Below are 20,928 nucleotides of genomic sequence, written 5' to 3'. Positions count from 1 at the left end.
ATGGTGACCTTCCTTTAAATTTAGCAGCAATGACACCAGGGCAGGATAATTCCTCACTGATTATTACACTGCTTTGCTATTCTTTGCCGTATAACTGAATCTGGATAAATTAATACTATCTGATGTATAGTTCTTAAAATATCCCACTTGTCATTCTTTAAAGTGTAGCAAGGGCAAGTCGACTTGTTGTGCGGTTTAACTTGAGATATGTTTAGCCATATTTCAGTTTAATAATTTAATTTACTGGAAATTGGAAAAGAACAACATTTTTATGTCAACTTCAGTGGATTTATGTTGCAGGTGGGCCTGCTATTTCACCTGGTACTTGATGCTTGAATGTAGATCTAAGTCTGGAGTCCTATATAGATACCGCAGCATTCTTGCAGTAGTAAGAAAGAAAGAACTTGCATTTATATAGCACCTTTTACGATCTCAGGATGACTCAAAGCACTTTACAATCAATGAAGTACTTTTTTGAAGTGTAGTCACTGTTGTAATGTAGGAAATGCGGCAGCCAATTTGCACACAGCAAGGTTCCACAAACAGCAAGGTAATAATGACCAGATAATCTGTTGTAGTGATGTTGGTTAAAGGATAAATATTGCCCAGGACAACAGGGAGAACTTCCCTGCTCTTCTTCGAAATAGTGCCATGGGATCTTTTACGCTCATCTGAGATGGCAAACGGGGCCTCAGTTTAACGTCTCATCCAAAAGACGGCACCCCCGACAGTGCAGCACTCCCTCAGTATGTCACTGAAGTGTTAGCTTAGATCTTGTGCTCTGGTCTCTGGAGTGTGACTTTACCCCAGAACCTTCTGATTCAGAGGCGAAAGTGCTAACACTGAGCCATGGCGGACATACATATCAGGGCTCCTAACCAACAGAAAATGAACATGACTGTGCCTATCTAATAACTTGCTATGGTATATACAGACTGACAGTGCGATTACTTCAAAATGTCACAAGTTGGTTAATTATTTTTTTGTTTGGAACTAAGTAACTTCCAGAAATTTCACCTCATAGTTCTGTACTGCACGTGTTGCATTGATGCAAAGTGTTTTTTTAATGAGAGGTGACTTTCTTGTAGGCTGCTGTTAAACGTCAATTATTTCTTAGCAGTCAGAGCAGTGTGCACACATGTAAGCAGGTATGGACGTTTGCTTTCTCTGATATGAGTAGTGCTAGTATGCAGTATTACTGATCTGTACTGTTTGCTCTTAGCTCTCTAAGAATAGTACTGGTATAATACCAGCCCCAACAGGATAACTGAGACAGTATTTTGATAACCGATTTAGACCTGTGGTCCTATAAGACCACAGGATGCTCACCCCTTAGAATAGAATCATAGAATCACAGAAAGGTTCCAGCACAGAAAGAGGCCATTTGGCTCATTGATACCGCACCAGCTCTCTGCAAGAGCAACCAAGCTAGTCCCACTCCCCCACCCTATCCACATAGCCCTACAAATGTTTTTCTTTCAAGTACTTATCCAGTTCCCTTTTGAAGGCCATGATTGAATCTGCCTCCACCACCCCCTCAGGCAGTGCATTCCAGATTCTAACCACTCGCTGTGTAAAAAAGTTTTTCCTCATGTCACCTTTGGTTCTTTTGCCAATCACCTTAAATCTATGTCCTCTGGTTCTTGACCCTTCCACCAATGGGAACAGTTTCTCTCTATCTACTCTGTCTAGACCCTTCATGATTTTGAATACCTCTATCAAATCTCCTTGCAACCTTCTCTGTTCCAAGGAGAATAACCCCAGCTTCTCCAGTCTATCCACGTAACTAAAGTCCCTCATCCCTGGAATCATTCTAGTAAATCTCTTCAGCACCATCTCTAAGACCTTCATATCTTTCCTAAAGTGCGGTGCCCAGAACTGGACACAATACTCCAGCTGTAGCCGAACCAGTGTTTTATAAAAGTTCATCATGACTTCCATACTTTTGTACTCTATGCCTCTATTTATAAAGCCCAGGATCCCGTATGCTTTTTTAACCGCTTTCTCAACCTGCCATGCCACCTTCAACAATTTGTATATATACCCCCAGATCTCTTTGTTCCTTTACCCCTTTTAGAATTGTGCCCTTTAGTTTATATTGCCTCTCCTCATTCTTCCTACCAAAATGCATCACCTCGCATTTTTCTGCATTAAATTTAATCTGCTATGTGTCCGCCTATTCCACCAGCATGTCCATATCCTCTTGAAGTCTATCACTATCTTCCTCACTGTTCACTACACTTCCAAGTTTTGTGTCATCTGCAAATTTTGAAATTGTGCTTTGTACAACCAAGTCCAAGTCATTAATATATATCAAGAAAAGCAGTGGTCCCAGTACCGACCCCTGGGGAACACCACTGTGTACCTCCCTCCAGTCTGAAAAACTCTCTGTTTCCTGTTACTTAGTCAGTTCTGTATCCATGCTGCTACTGCCCCCTTTATTCCATGGGCCGCAATTTTGATGACCAGCCTACCATGCGGCACTTTATCAAATGCCTTTTGAAAGTCCATATACAACACATCATTGCTCTCATCTACCCTCATCAAAAAACTCAATCAGGTTGGTTAAACACGATTTGCCTTTAACAAATCCGTGCTGGCTTTCCCTAGTTAATCCACACTTGTCCAAGTGACTGCTAATTCTGTCCTGGATTAACATTTCCCCACCACTGAGGTTAAACTGACTGGCGTGTAGTTGCTGGGTTTATCCTTACACCCTTTTTTGAACAAGGGTGTAACATTTGCAATTCTCCAGTCCTCTGGCACCACCCTCGTATCTAAGGATGTTTGGAAGATTATGACCAGCACCTCCGTTATTTCCACCCTTACTTCCCTCAGCAAGCTAGGATGCATCCCATCCAGACTGGATGACTTATCTACTTTTAGTACAGCCAGCCTTTCTAGTACCTTTCTTTATCAATTTTTAGCCCATCCAATAACTCAACTGCATCTTCCATTACTGAAACTCTGGCAGCATCTTCTTCCTTGGTAAAGACAGATGCAAAGTACTCATTTAGTACCTCGGCCACGCCCTCTGCCTCCGTGAGTAGATCTCCTTTTTGGTCCTTAATTGGCCCCACCCCTCCTCTTACTACCTATTTACTGTTTACATGCCTATAGAAGACTTTTGGATTCCCTTTTATGTTGGCCGCCAGTCTATTCTCATACTCTGTCTTTGACCCTCTTATTTCTTTTTTCACTTCCCCTCTGAATTTTCTATATTCTGCCTGGTTCTCACTTGTGTTATCAACCTAACATCTATCATATGCCTCTTTTTTCCGCTTCATCCTACTCTCTATTTCTTTTATCATCCAGGGAGCTCTGGATTTAGTTGCCCTAGCTTTCTCCCATGTGGGAATGTACCCAGACTATACGCGAACCATCTCCTCTTTAAAGGCCCCCCACTGTTCAATTACAGTTTTGCCTGCCGATCTTTGATTCCAATTGACTTGGGCCAGATCTGTTCTCATCCGACTGAAATTGGCCCTCCTCCAATTGAGTATTTTTACTATAGAGTGGTCCGTGTTCTTTTCCATAGCTATTCTAAACCTTATGATACTTTGATTGCTGTTCCCTAAATGCTCCCCCACTGACACTTGCTCCACTTGGCCCGCCTCATTCTCTAGAACCAAATACAGCAATGCCTCCTTCCTCGTTGGACTGGAAAAATGCTAGTCAAGAAAGTTCTCCTGAACACATTTTAAAAATTCCTCCCCCTCTTTGCCCCTTATATTGTTATTATCCCAGTCTATATTAGAATAGTTGAAGACCCACGTTATCACTAGTCTATGGCTTTTGCACCTCTCTGTAATTTCCCTGCAAACTTGGTTGTTGTTTTCGTATCTTCACACATTTTCCTTGGAGAATAGTGTGAAGTAGTGGAAGAATTCGCAGGCAGATTAACAGTCTGACAAGCTGTGACGGGAATACTCCTTCCATGGTTGTAACCATCCTTATACCAGCTTATAGGGTAGTTAATCCCATACAGCAGGAGGGTTTTATAGACTCCCACAACCCATATGATGATGGAGGTGGACACCCCCACCGGAGTATCCCGTTGGATGTTACCCCAGAATTCAGGATCAGAACTGCGGTCTCCACTTACCAGGATTGTCTGGAGCAGGTTTTGGACCCTGCAACCTCTGACTCAGGACCAGAATGCTGCCACTAGATCAAAGGCTTGCTTTGCCACCTCTTGCGCCCCCACCCTTGTTAAAAGCCCTTTAAACAATCAGTGGGTAACAGGAGTAACAATTTGCTGTTTTAAAAATTGGCAGCTGCTGTCAAGCAAAGCCTGTTCAAAAGCAAAAAAAACATATGGCTCATTTGAAAATTATGCATCAGAATCGTAAGGTTTTGAGACCCTGTGGTGGCTACAGTGTATGTGAGGAATTTCCTTGCTTTTTTCAGTTGTAGGCTAGTTAATTTTAGCAACAGATGTACACAGCCCCCTGACTATATTATTAATAAGCCTCTTCATTGCAAGCTTACTAATATACACAACTGAAATGCCTCGAATTAGAATCTTAAACAGGCATATTTTTGCTTAAGCTCTTCATAATTGTTATTTTTCCCAGTGTTAATTTGCAAAGTGAAGAATGAGCTCACTTTAAATTAGCTAATGCACACAAGAGACCCTCTCCATGTTCTTTTCATTCATGGCTAAATGGATATAAAAATCAGGAGAGATGTAAAACGGGCTGGCGACTCACTATCGGCCATTTCACACTATCGCACAAAGTCAAGATCAACCCCAAGGTCTGATGAGTTTCCTTGTATTTTATTTCATGCAGCAGATCAAATTTAGCGTGAATGTATTAATTTAAACTGAATTTGGTATCCCTTAATGCTTATATCACACCTTGTTCTCAAAGGAGTACTATGCATGAAACAGATGGCGTCAAATTATTAGTGCAACACATATTCTGTGTTGTTTTGAGGGGTGGGGAGAGGGCAACAGGCAGTAAATCAGTGGGGATTCAAATCAGGCTACGCATGAGCCTGATTAAAAATGTATTTTGATCAGCAATTGGCTGTAATCCAAGAGGTGTGCAGTTTCCTCTTCAATAACAGTGGAGTAAATCAATTTGCACTTTTTGGATGGTGCAATTGAATTCAGAACAGGTGTGAATATACTACAAAGCTGAATTAGCAGGGTATTCATTTAACTTCACACTGTCTTTTGTAGCCTCTTCAATATTCATATCATTGAGAAATAATTTGAAAATAAGCAAGCAAATGCTTGCACAAAGGATTGTCTGCCAAACCTCTGTAGAAAAATACATCTTAAGGCATTTAATTACAGGTCTTTTTATTATTAAGACTGATGGAATGAGGTTACTAATTTGTTAGAAGCCATACATACTGTCTGAAAAAGATTTCTTGTCTAAAACATTTCAGGCCAAAGACTGTTCTGTTGACTAAAGTAGAGGTTAATTGACTTATACTAATTATAACAACTGAATCTTCATTACTCATTTATCTTGTTTCAAAATGAAACTACTTGCATTTCTGAAAATGTCAGCTTTTTTTTGAAAGCATGAGCTATGTGTACTTTGGTTAAGTTGTGAACTTTCAAAGGTGTCTAAGTATATACAAAGTGGAATGTAATTGTCTTGGGACATTTGATCTTCAAGCAAATGGTGAAAAAAGACCAGATTTGCGAGAAATTTCAGTCTCATTTCAGAATAACATCATGTTCTAATTGCCTGAACATGGTACCTTTAACCTTGAGAAGATCATCTTGTGAGGCAAACTGCACTTCATACTGCCCCAGCCAGTTAGTTTTTAATGCTTTGAGAGCCTAGCAAAAGTGTCTGCTTCCTTAAAACATTAAAAAGAACTGTTATAGTTTATAAAGTGCCAATGAGGGGGCCACTTTGAGGGGCCTCTTAGCCCTGCTTTGCAGAATCAGATTAGTACTTGACCCAGGATTTAGAATGGTAAATTTTCAGATTCTGCGCTCCCGGCGCAGAGTCTTGCCTGCTGGAGCTGTGTATTTGTAGCACAGCCCATGATAAAATAAATGGCAGCTGAGGCTCTGTGCTGGGAGCACTCAATTGAAAAACTTACACTTTAGTGTAATTTTTGCATTGCTGCAAAACTGTTTCATGGCGATGCAAAAGTGTCACTGTAACCGCACCTGAATTGGGATATAAAGTCATATCAAGTGGACATGTTGGATTCCTAATTATACCAACCAGCTAACTTGCACAAGTAAGCATTTTCTTTTGCATTTTCTTGTATATTTTGTGCTCATCAAGATGAAGTTGTTAAAGGTGAAGAATTTCAGGCACCTGGCTCCAGCATCAAGCACTGCAGATCAGGTACAGCGTGGTTAGATACAGAGTAGCACTTCCTCTACCTCGGCACTAACCTCAGAAGAACACTCTTGCTGCACCATTTTGTGACATTTATTCTATTTCCCACACGAGCCTTGGGCTCCCTGAGTCAGATTGCCAATTTAATGCTGAATTAAAGGGCAGCTTTGAAATTTATCCACAAAGTACGAGATTGAAATTTCCCAAGTTTATTTCATGTAACAGACAGGAGAGACTTTCATCCCAGGAGCCTGGGCTGGGTTTGAGCCATGGTGCTAGAGACGAACAGTAAATGTCCAACCACCCAGTTCCCCAAGCCTGAGCATTTTCAGTCCTAAAAATATTTTTCAAGTCCTTAGAGGCTACGGTTCACTTGTCAAATTCAAAAGTTAGAAAATTTCCAAATGTGTCCACCCTGCTCAGGTCAAATAAGATCAGTTTGCTTTCTAGATTCCATACCAAAATTTGAGACTGATTTCTGATTGTTACTCTTCCCTTAGCTGTTTGTTCAGTTCATTACACTGTTATTAATGTTGCATTTATAGTACAGAACTGTTTCAAGTAGCAGTGGCTGTCTGATGGCCTTCACTCCTGGTGATCTGGAACCTGCTCTGTCTGCAATGCAGGGTCGATTCCAAAACAGACTAAGGGAACTTGTATGAAATTTGCAATTTGTGACTTTATTTTTTAGCTCCTGGGCTTTCCTGAAGTACTGGGAAGGTCCATACTGGGAAGCAACCTGGAAATCACATCACTGGCCTATATGGGCTGGCTGAATACTCAACTTGTCTTTGGCTAGAAAACAAATATTAGTTGTCGCAGCGTTTAGATTGTTGCGCGAGCTCTGGCAGCAACAGAGAAGGTTAACTCTCCTAGCCAGAATGTCACCCTACTTACCTTTCGGAGTTGCCACCTACGACAGCTTATCAAGTTAAATACAACATTACATTTTATTCTGTTACTTGGTATCATTCTGTCAACTAATATAGGGCCTTTCATTTTCAATTTTCGCTCCTGAGGTTTGGCACTTACAGAGTCAAGCTGTCAAAGACTGACCCATGTTGTGTATTGGTACTGTATTTATGTGTGCGTTCAGCTTCTGACTGTCTATTGCGATCAGCTTCAGGATGCAAATTTTAGTGCAGTAACAAATATCCCAAGGGTGTTTTTTAATCTAAATAGACATTCTCCTAAATAGGATTCTCTTTGAGGAAAGAAGTTGATTTTTGGAATTACAGATAAATAAGAGAAACAAGAAAACTTTAACTCTTAACAATCATACATGTTGCAATAGAAGGTCAAGTTTTAGATTAATAAGAAAGACATCATTTTAATTTTGTCAATTTTCTTCCCTCCTACAGTCTTCTAAAGGCATTTAACTCTTTGTTAGGGTACAGTTTCATGGCATCTGTTACTTTCACACACATGATTATGCTTCACATGTGAGCCCAGGCAGTGAGTGTTACTTGACTGTACGGGACATCGTCGCCAAGCTCGATCCTGTCCTCACCCCATGTCCTCACAACTACATTTGTAGCAGAGTTAGCTGAATAGTGATTAGAAGCAGGAACCCTGGGCACTAAACTGTGGCCCAATGCGCATTTATCAATATTGTTCTCTGCGTTAACTCAGCTAGCTTGGCTGTCAGTCCTTTGATGTGTTATTACTTTATTCTGCAGCATTAGAAGAGAACTCTCTGGCACAGTTGAAGTGAAGTACAAACACATTTAATGCAGTGAAAGAGATAAATGCCTAGTGTATTTGACCCCACTGCTTCCCTAAAGTGTAGGTGTTATGATATGTGTCTTCCAGAAACTAAACTAGGTCTCCTCTTCAGTGCTTCCTCAGTGGGAGAAGAAAGTGAGGTGGGTCACTGCTAGGTGTTGGTGGAAGCCTTTTGCAATTGAATGGGCCCTCCAACTCCATCAGTTGGGTCATGTTAGCGCTGCAATTGGTGCCGCCACATCTGATGCTGCAGTGGCTTGGTGATTCTGCGGGTTGGTTGAGTCTGCCCACTTTTTTTCTGGCACTATCGTTTGGGTGTGGGGAGGGGGGAGCATGGGGGAGCTGGATGTGACATTCTCCAGAGAGGCAGCAGTTCCATCTGTGTCTACTGCATCCTGCTGCTGGGCACTCCTTTGCTATGTGTGTGGCAGCAGATCACCACATTTTCCTGGTGCTTCATATCAGCCAGTTACACTATCCAGTGGGATCAAAGCACAGCTGACGTTGCCTTTCATTGACACAAACTGTCGTATAACTGATCTATATAATTCCACCTGTTTGTCTGCTCAGAGCACTAACTTGTTATCTCAATAACATAATTGCATTACTAGATTTTAGCAAGACTTATTAACCTCCGGACTACCAAAGACGAGATACTCTTTTTGCACATCCCCTTACCTGATGCACTGATGAATTATCTTAATGCTTTGCACTTCCTGAGTCAGTCAAAAGTTTGTACATTGCTCTCCACTCATTCGTTTTTTTTGCAGAAATAAAGAAACCAATGAATGAGAAGTAATATACAAATGTTTAGTTGATCAATTTAATGGCATGACTGGGTTAAACTTCAGCAGTCTGCCTACTGATTAGCTGAATAAAGCATCCGTAGAAACCATTTTCAGCTAATCTTAAACAGAATAATTAGGCTTCCCTTTGATGAATAAAAAAAAAATTATGACAGTGTTTTGTTTCGCATTAATTGTGCATTGAAAATGTTGAAAGTTTATTTTTTTTTAGTAAGTATGATTAATATTTAAACAAATAACTTAAAGTCCTCTTTTACAGGATATGAATGACTACTCCCCTGAATTTAGCAAGCCTGTCTACAAAGGGCTGGTGGCACCAGATGCCCTCAAGGGCAGCCTCATCACTGTCGTATCAGCTGAAGACAAGGACCCTCCCGTAAGTTACACTGACTCTGCTAATGGACATTCTGAAAGAGACAATGTTATGTTCTGATAGTCACTGCAATCATGCAAAGCATGCTGAATGTTACAATATCTCCTTCTGGTGAAGCTTGTGAGAACTCTTGCCATGCTTCTGTCTCTATGTGAGATTATGTAACAGCTGTTGTTCAATAACACTGCTAGATAGTGAGTTAAACATTAATCTACATCAAGAATACAGTATCTTGGTCTTCTCCATTCTCCATCTGTATGTGTCATATTTACAACATATTTCGGCATTAGGAAACATTTTGGTATTGCTCATTTATATGAACGACACTGGGGTCTATTTTAATCTTCAGCGCATCAGAGCCATCACAACGCCCTCCCAGTGTCGCTAGTGAGAGACCTGAACCATTTTGATAGTCTATTCCAGCTTGCTGCTGGACATCCCCTTGCTATGTCCACTGAACAATTCAACTGGCAAGCTGCCAGAGCATTGCATACGCTGATAGTCAGCTCGCTGTTTTGTGGGTTGGGAAATTCGATGGGCCGCCCACAGAGGACGACCATGCAGCAAGGATTAAACAGGAGAGCTGGGACGATCAAAGGGGGTGATGAGAGAGTGGGTGGATTAGCAGCGAGGTGCAGGGAGAGCAATTACTCTCACCCTGCTGCCCAAAATAAATGATTTTTTAATTGTTCTCAGAGCTGCTTCCAGTGATCCCTTTAAGGGTCCGGTTCTGGCTGTTTCCCGCTCTGCGGAGTTGGTGGGTCAGGCACTCAGCGGACATCGTGTTTAACTGAACCAAAATGCCATTGGGGTCCTAATGATGTCAAAGGACCCCAATTTGCACTGAATAGCGAGACTCCCGCCTAAACCTAGGCTTGCTCTAAAATGGCAGTGGGCAGGAAGTTGGTGGTAAGTTTACTTTTGTATTTTGGTCTCACCACCACCTTGTTGCTGCTGAAAAACGGGGTGGTAGAAAGATCAAAATTAAGGCCACTGTATGGGGACGAATTTCCTCTTTAATGCCTGGACGTAAATGGTTGGTGGGGCGAAAGCCCTTATTGTAAATTTACTGGCCTAGTAATGAGGACAACCTATCAGTCTTGTAACCATATAAGTACTAGTTTAAACTGATTCCTGATATCTAAGTCCCACTGTTGAATTTTTATAGCTAGAACAATTTGACAGATGGAATCCATGCCAAAACCTTGGGGTCAATTTTAACAAGGCGGTGGGAACTCAGTGGGGGGAGGGTGGTGTATAGTCGTTTGGGAAACCCGGAAAAATTTTGTGTGCATTGGCTCGAGCAATCAAGATTCAACTGAAGGCGCTTAATGTAAATTAAGGGTTTCGCGTCTCCAAGCTGCGCAGCAGGCGTACTGCGCACCCGAATGACGTGCTGTGAACTGGAGTATTTAAAAGGCCACTGCAAAAATGGATTTTGGGGAGAAAGGAGGAATTTGACGAAATGGAGCATCGAAGGACCAAGCCAGGAACCTGGTTTAATGACTCTTCACTTGAGTTGCTATTGGCCGGTGTGAGGAGCAGGAGCTACATACTGTACCAGGGCGATCAGAGGAAGCGCCCTGCCTCTGCCACCAAGAAGGCTTGGCTCGAGGTAGCAGAGGAGCTGAGCAGCAGGAGCACTGTGGCAAGGTCGTGGGTGCAGTGCAGGAAGTGCTTTAGTGACCGAACCAGGTCAGGAAAAGTGAGTGGAGTTACTGATTCACCTACATCCTGTGATGTATATTACCCCCCCTCTCACTCTGTCTTGCCAGGCCTACACCATCACATCACTCCTCACACCCACTTAAAGCTCATCATCAACTTATCTTCACTTTCTGTGCACTTCCTCATCTCCCCATTTGTGAACCCACCACTCCCACTCACCCCAATCCTGATGTAATGTCATGAATCTGTCTGATACTCACCCTCTGATGCATCTGTTTCATTGTCAGCCTCACCCAAAGCAATGCATCCATTGAGTGACCCCGTCACCTTCACTCACTCACATTTCTGTTCTTTCTCCCCTTTTAGAAGAGAGCGCAAAATACACAGGAGAGGAGTAGGACTGGAGAAGGGCCTCCACAAATTGTGCCTCTGACAGAGGCGGAGGAGGAGGCCTTGGAGCTCAGCCACACAGTTGAATGCCTGGCCGTCGGAGATGGCGAGACTGGCAACCCGCAAACGGCTGGTGACAGAACTTTAACATCCTTCACACACATCATGAATTGATGTTATCAATGATTGACCTGTTGCACACCTCAGTGTGCTCATTGCAAACTAACTTCTGCAATGATTGTTAATATTGCTTTATGTTCTCTTCCAGTGCCTTCAAGGATTGATGAGGAGGCACACGCCATGGAAGAGGACGATTCCTCAGAGGAGCTCCATTCCTCTGAGGGTGCACTGTCACATCATATCCAGCCATGCACCAGCGCAGATACTCACACTTCGGTGGGTCCTGTTAGGCAGATAGTTGGGTTGTCACCTGGTGATTCACCACTCACAAATGAGCACAAGCAGAAACTGGTGGCAGGGCCAACTGTGGAGAGCCCATGGCAGGGGGCACACTTCTCTCCAAGCTCTGCTCAGCTGGACACTGAACCGCAGGGGCCATCGTTGAGATTGAGAATGATAGAGGTACAGCTGCACCTTTGCGAGCTACTGGAAAACATGCTACACACACTTTCCACAATAGCGGAGAGGATGGAGGAGTCCATCTCCAGCATTAGTGGAATGGGGTCACAGGTAAGTGCAGGAATATCTGCGATGGAGAGATTGGCAGCCTCCATTGAGCTTCAAGCACGGCTCACAAATGAGTCCATTCAGGCCATGACAATGGCCATGCGGACTCTGGATGCCAACTTTTCTGCTGCCTTAAATAGGCATATAGATATTTAGCCGTGGCCTTAGAACGCATCACAGATGTGCTCTAAGCTATTGTTCAAAAGAGTGGTAGGAGTGATGTGGCCCTGGCCCAGGAAAGGGATGATGGCGAAAGGGGACATGGAAGTGGGGACTCCACTCAAAGCGTTCCCATGTCTCACCCATTCCAACAACCCCAAACCAGTAGCTGCAATGCTGCCTCCTCTCCCGATGGCTGAGTCTGCCCCTGCACAAGTGCAGGTGGAGCAGTCTTTAGTGGGGCCCTTACGAGCTCCAAAACCCAGAGGGCATAGGCCAAAAGCATCTCAGCAGTCAAGGCAGGCACTGGAGAAACCTGCCACTACCTCTGCTGAAGCCACAGGGGATGCACCACGTAGAAGCGGTAGGAAGAGGAAAGCTAAGGTTTTGTAATCACCAAGAGTATGCAACAAGGGTGTCTGACGAAATGTCATGTTTTTCATTCATATTTGTTTTTTGTTCCGTGCACATTAAATGTTATAATTGTCACCACCACTGCCACATCTTGTCCATTCTTGAGTCTCTTTTGTGAAAGCGCCCTTTCATGTGCTTCATCATGTAAGCCAAGACTTGATACCACCCATTGGGCACGTTTACAATGGGTGTTGGAGGACTGTTTTGTGAAAGCAGAGGGGGGGCCGCTGGTGTTGATGGTGATGGTAGTGGTGTTGGTGGTGGCAGCTGTTCCAGGCGGCCTGAGTAGTTCACTATCTTCAGTTTGCAGATCTCCTTTTGAGAACCTGTTAGATATGAGTGACTCCCTGGCATCACGAGTAGCCAGGTGTGCCGCTGCTCTGCCGATGGGTTGCCCATCTTCGTCGTCCTCCTCCTCCTCATCCTCCTCCTCCTCCTCATCCTCCTCCTCCTCCTCATCCTCTTCAATGTTGCCGGCAGATGAGGATGCTTCATGAGCGCATTCGGGCTCCTCTACCTGTAAACCTCTCTGTTGAACGATGTTGTGCAGGGCGCAACACACCACTATTATTCTGCACACCCTTGCTGGTGAGTACTGAAGGGCTCCCCCAGATCGATCCAGGCACCTGAAGCGCATCTTCATCATTCCTATGGCTTGTTCAATGACAGACCTGGTGGTGATGTTGTATCGTTGGCGGGGTTTCTTACAGGTATCATGAACCACGTCTGCAGGCGGTATCCTTTGTTTCCAAGGAGCCAGCCCTTACGTCTGTCTTGTGTGTGGAAGAGGGCCGGGATGTTGGACTCGCTCAAAATGAAGGAATCATGGCAGCTGCCAAGTAATTTGGCACACATCTGCAGAAACCTCTTCCGGTGGTCGCACACCAGCTGCGCATTGATGGAGTGATATCCCTTTCAATTGATGAACAGTCCTGGCTCGTGTGGAGCTCCCCGGATTGCTACGTGTGTGCAATCAATTGCACCCTATGCCCGTGGGAAGCCAGTCAAAGAGTTGAAACCCACTGTCCTCTCAGTCTGGCTGATGTTGTCAATGGGGAAGTTGACGTAGTCGGATGCCCTGGCAAACAAGCTATCCGTGACCAGTTGTATACATTTATGTGCAGATGACCGAGCGACCCTGGAGATGGCACCGGCGGTGCCCTGGAAGGATCCAGAGTCGAAGAAATTGAGGGCAGTGGTGACTTTAACTGCGATGGGCAATGAGTGGGCACTGGGCCCAGCAGGGAGCAGCTTTGCACGAAGGGGCGTGCAGATGTCTGCGACCACCTGCTGACTCAATCTGAGCCTGCGTAGACACTGCTGCTCAGAGAGGTCCAGGAAGCTGAGCCTCTGCCTGTAGATCCTCTCACGTGGGTGGTGCCTCCGTTGTTCCCCTCTTTGCTCTTCTGCAGGTCCCTGAGGTGCACCTCTGTCTTGTGCACCTGCAATGCCGTGGCTACCGCGGATGGTGATGTGCCTCCTCCTCAGATGTTCTGCTGAGTAAATCCATTGCGCCCCCCCCCCCATTCTGATGTTGTCAGTTTGAGGGGATCCAAAATGTAGGCAAATATGTCTGAACACAAGAATTCTGAGTGTGAACAAAGACATCTTAGTCTGAACACAAAGAACTCCCAGCCAAAGGTTTGTCTGAGAGAACTGATTGCCCAGCTGCAAAACCTCACCTTTTCTTCACGTGTCAATCACTGGTTTAAAGGTCCAACTGAGGGTCGGCTGCAACTCACCTCCATTTCCATGGCCTGTTTCAGAGGCCACGGGAGACACATTCAAGATAAGTTAAAATGTTTTGTGCAACTCAATGCACAAAAAGCAAAAATTTAACAAGATTAAGTAGTTTAAAGACCTAAATTGGCCCTTAAAATATCGGCCCGCCAGCGTTAAGTGCCAGCAGGACTTCCGGGTGTCAGAAGCGCCGCACCCAAACGTGTCTGGGTCAAACCCGGAAGTAGGAGCATTGGGCCGTCCTGGGATGCGGTCCCACTCCGAAAATGGAGTATCATTGCTACCCACCCGCCCCCAACCCAACCCACCCGTTCTTGGGGGTTAAAGTTTACCCCCGTTGTGTCTACTTCTTGGGGATTTTCAAGAGCATCAGATTGATTTGATTTCATCTGACAAGAAATAATCCATGTGAAAACTTTTTGATATTTAACATGATATACAGTGAAACCTGTAAATTAGGGGCACCGAAGGGACTTCCATCAGGTGTCCTTTATTTGCAGGTGTCTTTATTTTCAAATTGGTCATTGTCTGTACAGTAAACTGGATGAGCCAAATATCCCAGGATTGGCTATATCTCCTGCAGCATTCCTTATTTTTTTCGCCCTCACCTGGCATCGTGCCTAATTCTGGAGCCCTGCCAGTAGGATGTGATTTCAGTTCATTTTCTGTTCATTGTCTTTCCCAGCTCATTGCTATCCCAGGGTCCTCTTCCATTGAGGGGAAGGATGTCCTGATCCTGGAATCTTCTACGTTGGCAGTCGGCACAGGGCGAGGTGGCTACTGTAGGGCCGGAGTGCCTGGGAGATCCCAGCTAAATTGGGGGTAATTAATGTCCTGCAGACGTCTGTCTGGGACCCCCCTCCCTCCATGTGCAGCAGCTGCTTACGTTTGAAGTGCTGGGGGTGGGTAGGGGTCTGTTTGCAGCTCATCATTACCTGACATACTGGTGGAGTAGGGTTGCCAACTCTGGTTGGACGCATTCCTGGAGGTTTGATCACGTGATATTCTGACCACATGACATCTGACCATGTGATGGCAGATCACATGACTTCTACAAATGTTATTGGATTTACCTTATAAAGGTTGGGTCCCCTGTAGTTGAGAATCATTATTTGTGGTTTTGCGCTAGCAGTTGTTGTGTGAGAAATTCCAAGACTCAGGAGGCCACCTGTGAGCAGACAAAGAGGGGAAACCGAGGGCGAGGAATAGGGGAAACCATTCTCTCCATCTCACCCCTGAGCCCCCAGTCTCCATCTCTCCCCCCCCCCCCCCCACCAGCCTCCAATCCCCAGTCTCCATTCTCTTCCCCGAGCCCCCATTCCCCAGTCTCCCTCTCCCCCCGAGTCCCCGTTCCCCTCTCCCCCAATTCATGAGCACCCCCCCACGATTTCAGGCCCCCCTGCAGTTTCAACCCCCCTCCCCCTGCGATTTCAGGCCCCCCACTGCGATTTCAGGCCCCCTGATTCCCGCCTACCCCCAAAACCGGCAGCTCCCGGCTTTTGTGGAATGGGGAGTTCTTTATCCAGCATCCATAGCGGCAGAGAAACCGCTCTATCCCTGGGTTAGAGCCGATCAAGCATTCAATCCCAGAATTCGAGCAGTTTCCCTGCCGCTATGGATGCTGGGTAAAGAGATCTTCATTCCACAAAAGCCATTCCTTCCATCTGCTGCAACCTCGCACTTACCTGTGTGTCCCACATTTTAAGTTGTAAACGGACTTGGTGCATTGAAGGCTGTCTATAGTTTGTAATTTGTGAGTGTCAGTGGTTTCAAAGTGCAATTTGTATCTATTACAATGTAAATTATTTGGGACTGTCAATAAGTGTCCGTTTTTTGCAGTTGTCCATTTTTTGGAGGTGTCCGTTGGTACAGGTTTCACTGTGGTTAAAATAGGTCTTTGTGAAATAGTGGACAACTCTTGCAATACGGAGTCATTTATTAGCTGACATTGCCATATTCGTGTTAGTAGCATTTACCTAGAACTAACATAGTGACATAAAATAATAGTTGGTCATTTTAAAACCAATCTGATATTTGACTAGGTTGGAGATATTGTTCAGCAAATCAGAAATTTAAGAGAAAAAATCATGGAAATTCCTCTCTCTCTTATAGAATCATAGCATTTTACAACACGGATGAAGGCCATTCGGCCCATAATATCTGTGCTAGCTCTATGAAAGAGCTATCCACTTAGTCCAACCCTTCTGTCTTTGGCCATGGCCTTTTAAATTTTCCTTTTTCAAATATTTATCCACTTCTCTTTTTGAAGCTATTATGGATTCTCCTGCTAGAACTGATTCTGGGAGGGCATTTCATATCTTAAGAACTCTTTGCATTAAAATAAATCTCCTAAACTCTCGCTTTGTTCTTTTGATCATGACCTTAAAATTATGTCCTCTAGCTACTGACTCACTGATCCTATTTATCTTATCAAAACCCTTCATAACTTTGAACACCTCTATCAGATCTCTTCTTAACTTCTTGTGGAAGCAGAAGTCAGTCAGTCAATGTTTCAGCTCTAAGACACTTCCTCATCATCTTCTGCCCTGAGGAAGGGTTTTAGATCCAAAACATTTACTGATTGACTTCTGTTTCTGCACAGACGCTGCCTGACCCACCAAATACTTTCAGCAGTTTTTGTTTTAAAATTTCTAGCATCTACAGGATTTTGCTTTCTGTTTCTCTTGTTCTAACAAAAAAATTGTTTTGGGTCAATTCTCCGGTCATTGGCACCGGAGGGTTTCTTATTCCCCTTAGTTATTTTGGGGTTTCCTTCCCCCTCCTCTCTCTGGATTGTCTGCACCTTCCATTTAAATTGATGGATGAAAAAATAAATGTAAAGAATCTTACAACACCAGGTTATAGTCCAACAATTTTATTTGAAAATCACAAGCTTTCGGAGATTATCTCCTTCGTCAGGTGAGCGTGGGACTCCTTGAACGTTTCGCATTTATAGTCAGAGAACAATACCTGGTGATTACAGATAATCTTTCCAACTGCCCGTTGTCAAGGCAATCAGAAAGATTATCTGTAATCGCCAGGTATTGTACTCTGACTATAAATGCGAAACGTTCAAGGAGTCCCACATTCACCTGACGAAGGAGATAATCTCCAAAAGCTTGTGATTTTCAAATAAAATTGTTGGACTATAACCTGGTGTTGTTAGATTCTTTACATTTGTCAACCCCAGTCCATCACCGGCATCTCCACATCATGGAAAAAATAAATGGCTGGGGGCTTGAAATTTCCCAACTAGTGCTCCCTGCGAGCACCACTCCTTGTGGGGAATTAGCCCTAAAACGGGAAAAGTGCCTGCATGACAATTAGGAAAGTCGGAAACACTGAATCAAATCCAATGTGCTGGGAAGGAAGTTGGATCTGAGGAAACACCATGCACTTGAATTAATAACATTATTGAAATATTAATTATTATAATCATACATTTCTGAATGGCCTAAAGTTATAAATCAACACAATGCTTTCCAGCTGATTAGTCCTTGTAGGATATATTCAAACCATAGGAACCCACTAGGTAATAAATATAAACAGTAATAAAAAAAATAAATAGTGTAAGCAAGTCTGCAGGAAGGTATAGTTTCTGTATAAAATGTTATTACATTTTGGATACGGGTGCCTCCTTGATTTTGAAGATGTATGAATTAAGCAATTGTTGGATTAGTCCAGAAAAAAACAACTGAATTTGAAAGCTCCTCGTTCTTTTAGCTGAACACAGTTTTTTTGGAAAATCTTTGCTTTCTGAGGGAAAATGTTGAATAATTTCAATCGGAGCCCCAAAAGCCATCAACCGACCCTCAAGAATATCCATTCCCCATCTCTGCTGTTCAGAACTAATTGGTTTCTTTCCACGAATGACACGCCTATGATCCAAGCTACAGCAGAACCATTGTGTTCCCCAAAGCAGATAACCAGCCCCATTTACACTCAGAGATTTAAAAAAAATAATGCAAGTGCCAGAAATTTAAAATAGAAAAAGAAAATGTTGGCAATGCACAGCGGATGTGGTAGTATCTGTAAAGAGGGTATATTTTCCGTTCACCAGGACTGGCGTTGCAGGGGTAGGAACAGAGACAGAAGGACCAGAAACTGTGGCTCAGATCCACAAAGCCAGATCTTTACCACTTTACTGTGGAGTATGACTTTCTGGCAAGCCCTAACGGAAAGGAACCATTCCATCATTTGATTAGCATAAGTGCGTTAAAATGAAGCCTGGCATGGTTTTCCAGCTGCTGAGGATGGTATTGGATTGAGTGTTCCTTTTGCCCATCTGATGTGGGTGTAAGAGATCCCTGAGTGATGGAACTTTTAAAGGATCTGAAGCTTTTTTTTTTATTTTACAGTTTTACAGTACATTTTTAACACTGTTTCCTCTTGTTAATAATCTTTTTCTTTTTTAATGCATTTTTTTGACTTGTCACCATCCCATCACGTGGCCAGAATAAAATGGCAGGCCCGATGGTGAATGTCTGTGGTGTCGGCCTCTTACCATTGCCTTCAGATACAGGGAATGAAACCACCACCTGAGGTGGTGCTCTCAGCCTCAGGAGGCAGCACTGTAATAAAAACAGAATAAAAGAGGTAAGTTTGCAGATTTCTGGGATAATTTAAGAAAAGAAATGGGAGGCCGAAGAAGTAACTCTCCTGGGAAGGAAATTAAAATAACATTAAATGTGTGTATGGAAACTATAGCTTACTCGTTAAAGTCCTGTTGATGAAAAGTAGAACCCCTCTAAGTTGACCACCTATGGGACTGGTCAAAAATGGTCACCTTAGTGAGATGGTTGACTCAGTGTGCATTGAAACTGCACCAAGTGTTTACTGAGGGTGAGCCACTCCCAAATTCACTCTGGGTTTGGCCAGTCGATTTACACTGGCTGTTACAAAACCTTCCCTTGATTTCCAGATTCAGATCAGTCTGAAGTTGGTAAATATTGTAATATCATGGTGCAGGCGTGATGATATCTCGAGACTTGAAGTACACGCGTTCCAGAAGAGAAAGCCTGTAGATTAAAACTTGGCTGTCAGTCATATGAAGATATATAAATACAATAGGGCCGTAGTAATCAGAAAATTGTAGGGCCTTGAAGTGAAAATTCTTTCACATTGTTGCCACAATCAGTTGAAGAGGAATGAATGAAATGATGCAACTTATTATAAATCACAGTGATGACATGGCAAGATTTTTAGTAATTTGTGGACCAGCTGTGGACATATCGAGAAATCATGGACACATGTCCCAGAATTTGCCACCCATCAAAATTAATGGATGGGAAATCATGGACAGTGCATTCATGATTTTGCAATATGGGGAGTTGCTGGGCGACACTATCCACCAGTAGATGGATGGAATATTGTGGGCAGTGCACCTGCAATTTTCATTATGCGCAACTAGCACATGAAGCTCTCCACCAAAAAACGTAACTCAGAAAATTACTCCCCGCAGGTACTCAAAATATCTCGTGCTAATGCCACCTTTCATCGTCCCACGCCAGGCAAGATCTTGGTTTTTAAAAAAGACTTGCATTTATATAACGCCTTTCACCACCTCAGGACGTCCCAAGGTGCTTTATAGCTAATGAAGTACTTTTGAAGTGTAGCCACTGTTGTAATGTAGGAAACGTGGCAACCAATTTGCGCACAGCAAGTTCCCACAAACAGCTGTTGGTTGAGAGATAAATATTGGCCAGGAGAACTCCCCTGCTCTTCTTCAAATAGTGCCGTGGGATCATTTACTTGAGAGGGCAAAGGTGGCCTCGATTTAACGCCTCATCTGAAAGATGGCACCTCCGACACTGTCGCACTCTCTCAGTTCTTCACTAGTGTCTAGTGTCAGCCAAGATTATGTGTTCAAGTCTCTGGAGTGGGAGTTGAACCTACAACCTTCTGACTCTTCGCTACCCAATGATCCAAGGTTAACACCGTGGGCATGATTTTAGCTCGGAGCTGGGGATCCCGGAAGCCAAATGAGTGCATTGCAATCTGCGATCGCAACTCAATTGAAGGTGAGTATTTGTGCTTCCAGGTTGCCCACGCGCCAGGCAGCCAAATTGACAGGCTGGCTGCTTGTCGGAAGGGCTGCGAATCAGAGAGGGGGAGGGAGGGGTAGAGAGATCGTGGGCCGTGGAATAAATCGGAGGTGGGCGGACATGGACGTCATTGGGTGGGCCTTGAAGATCGGGGGGTCCAACATCGGTGGGGCGGGGGGAGGTTCAGCATCGGGTGAACCTTGAAGATCGGGGGGGGGGGGTCCAACATCGGGGTTGGGGGGGGTGGTTGATCGTGGGGTCCTGTCAGCCAGGTGAGCTTGTTGGGCCTGGATGAAGAACTCCTGCTCCTCCGGGCCCACAAGCAGTGCCATGAAGGCACTCACCTCATGGATCCGGCCCTTCCCGTCTGCTTTCACCTGACATGAATCGGGAGCAATGGGAAACCCGAACAGGTAAGGTTAAATTCATTTTACTTTTGTAATACACAAAACATTAAGTACATCAATTATTTCAATGAGACACATTGGGCTCGATTTTACCAGGCCTGCGGGTTTCCGGCGGGTTGGGTTTTGGGAGCGTGGTCAACACGCTCAGGTCAGTTAATGACCTGAACAAGCAAAATAAATACACTTAAGTGGCAT

General features: G+C 44.1%; 1 protein-coding gene across 1 annotated transcript in view; it reads left to right on the top strand.

Moving 5' to 3' along the window:
* pcdh15b (protocadherin-related 15b) overlaps nt 1–20,928 on the top strand; it is a 591,688-nt gene that overhangs the window by 384,710 nt on the left and 186,050 nt on the right. Inside the window, exon 20 of the mRNA XM_068002764.1 lies at nt 9,111–9,227. Within this exon, the coding sequence (XP_067858865.1) occupies nt 9,111–9,227 (117 nt within the window). The remainder of the gene's footprint in view (nt 1–9,110; nt 9,228–20,928) is intronic.

The sequence above is a fragment of the Heptranchias perlo genome, chromosome 21 (genome assembly GCF_035084215.1).
Source record: "Heptranchias perlo isolate sHepPer1 chromosome 21, sHepPer1.hap1, whole genome shotgun sequence".
Taxonomy (NCBI): Eukaryota; Metazoa; Chordata; class Chondrichthyes; order Hexanchiformes; family Hexanchidae; genus Heptranchias; species Heptranchias perlo.
Note: the sequence above shows the minus strand (reverse complement) of the source record. Positions and strands in the feature narration are given on the sequence as shown.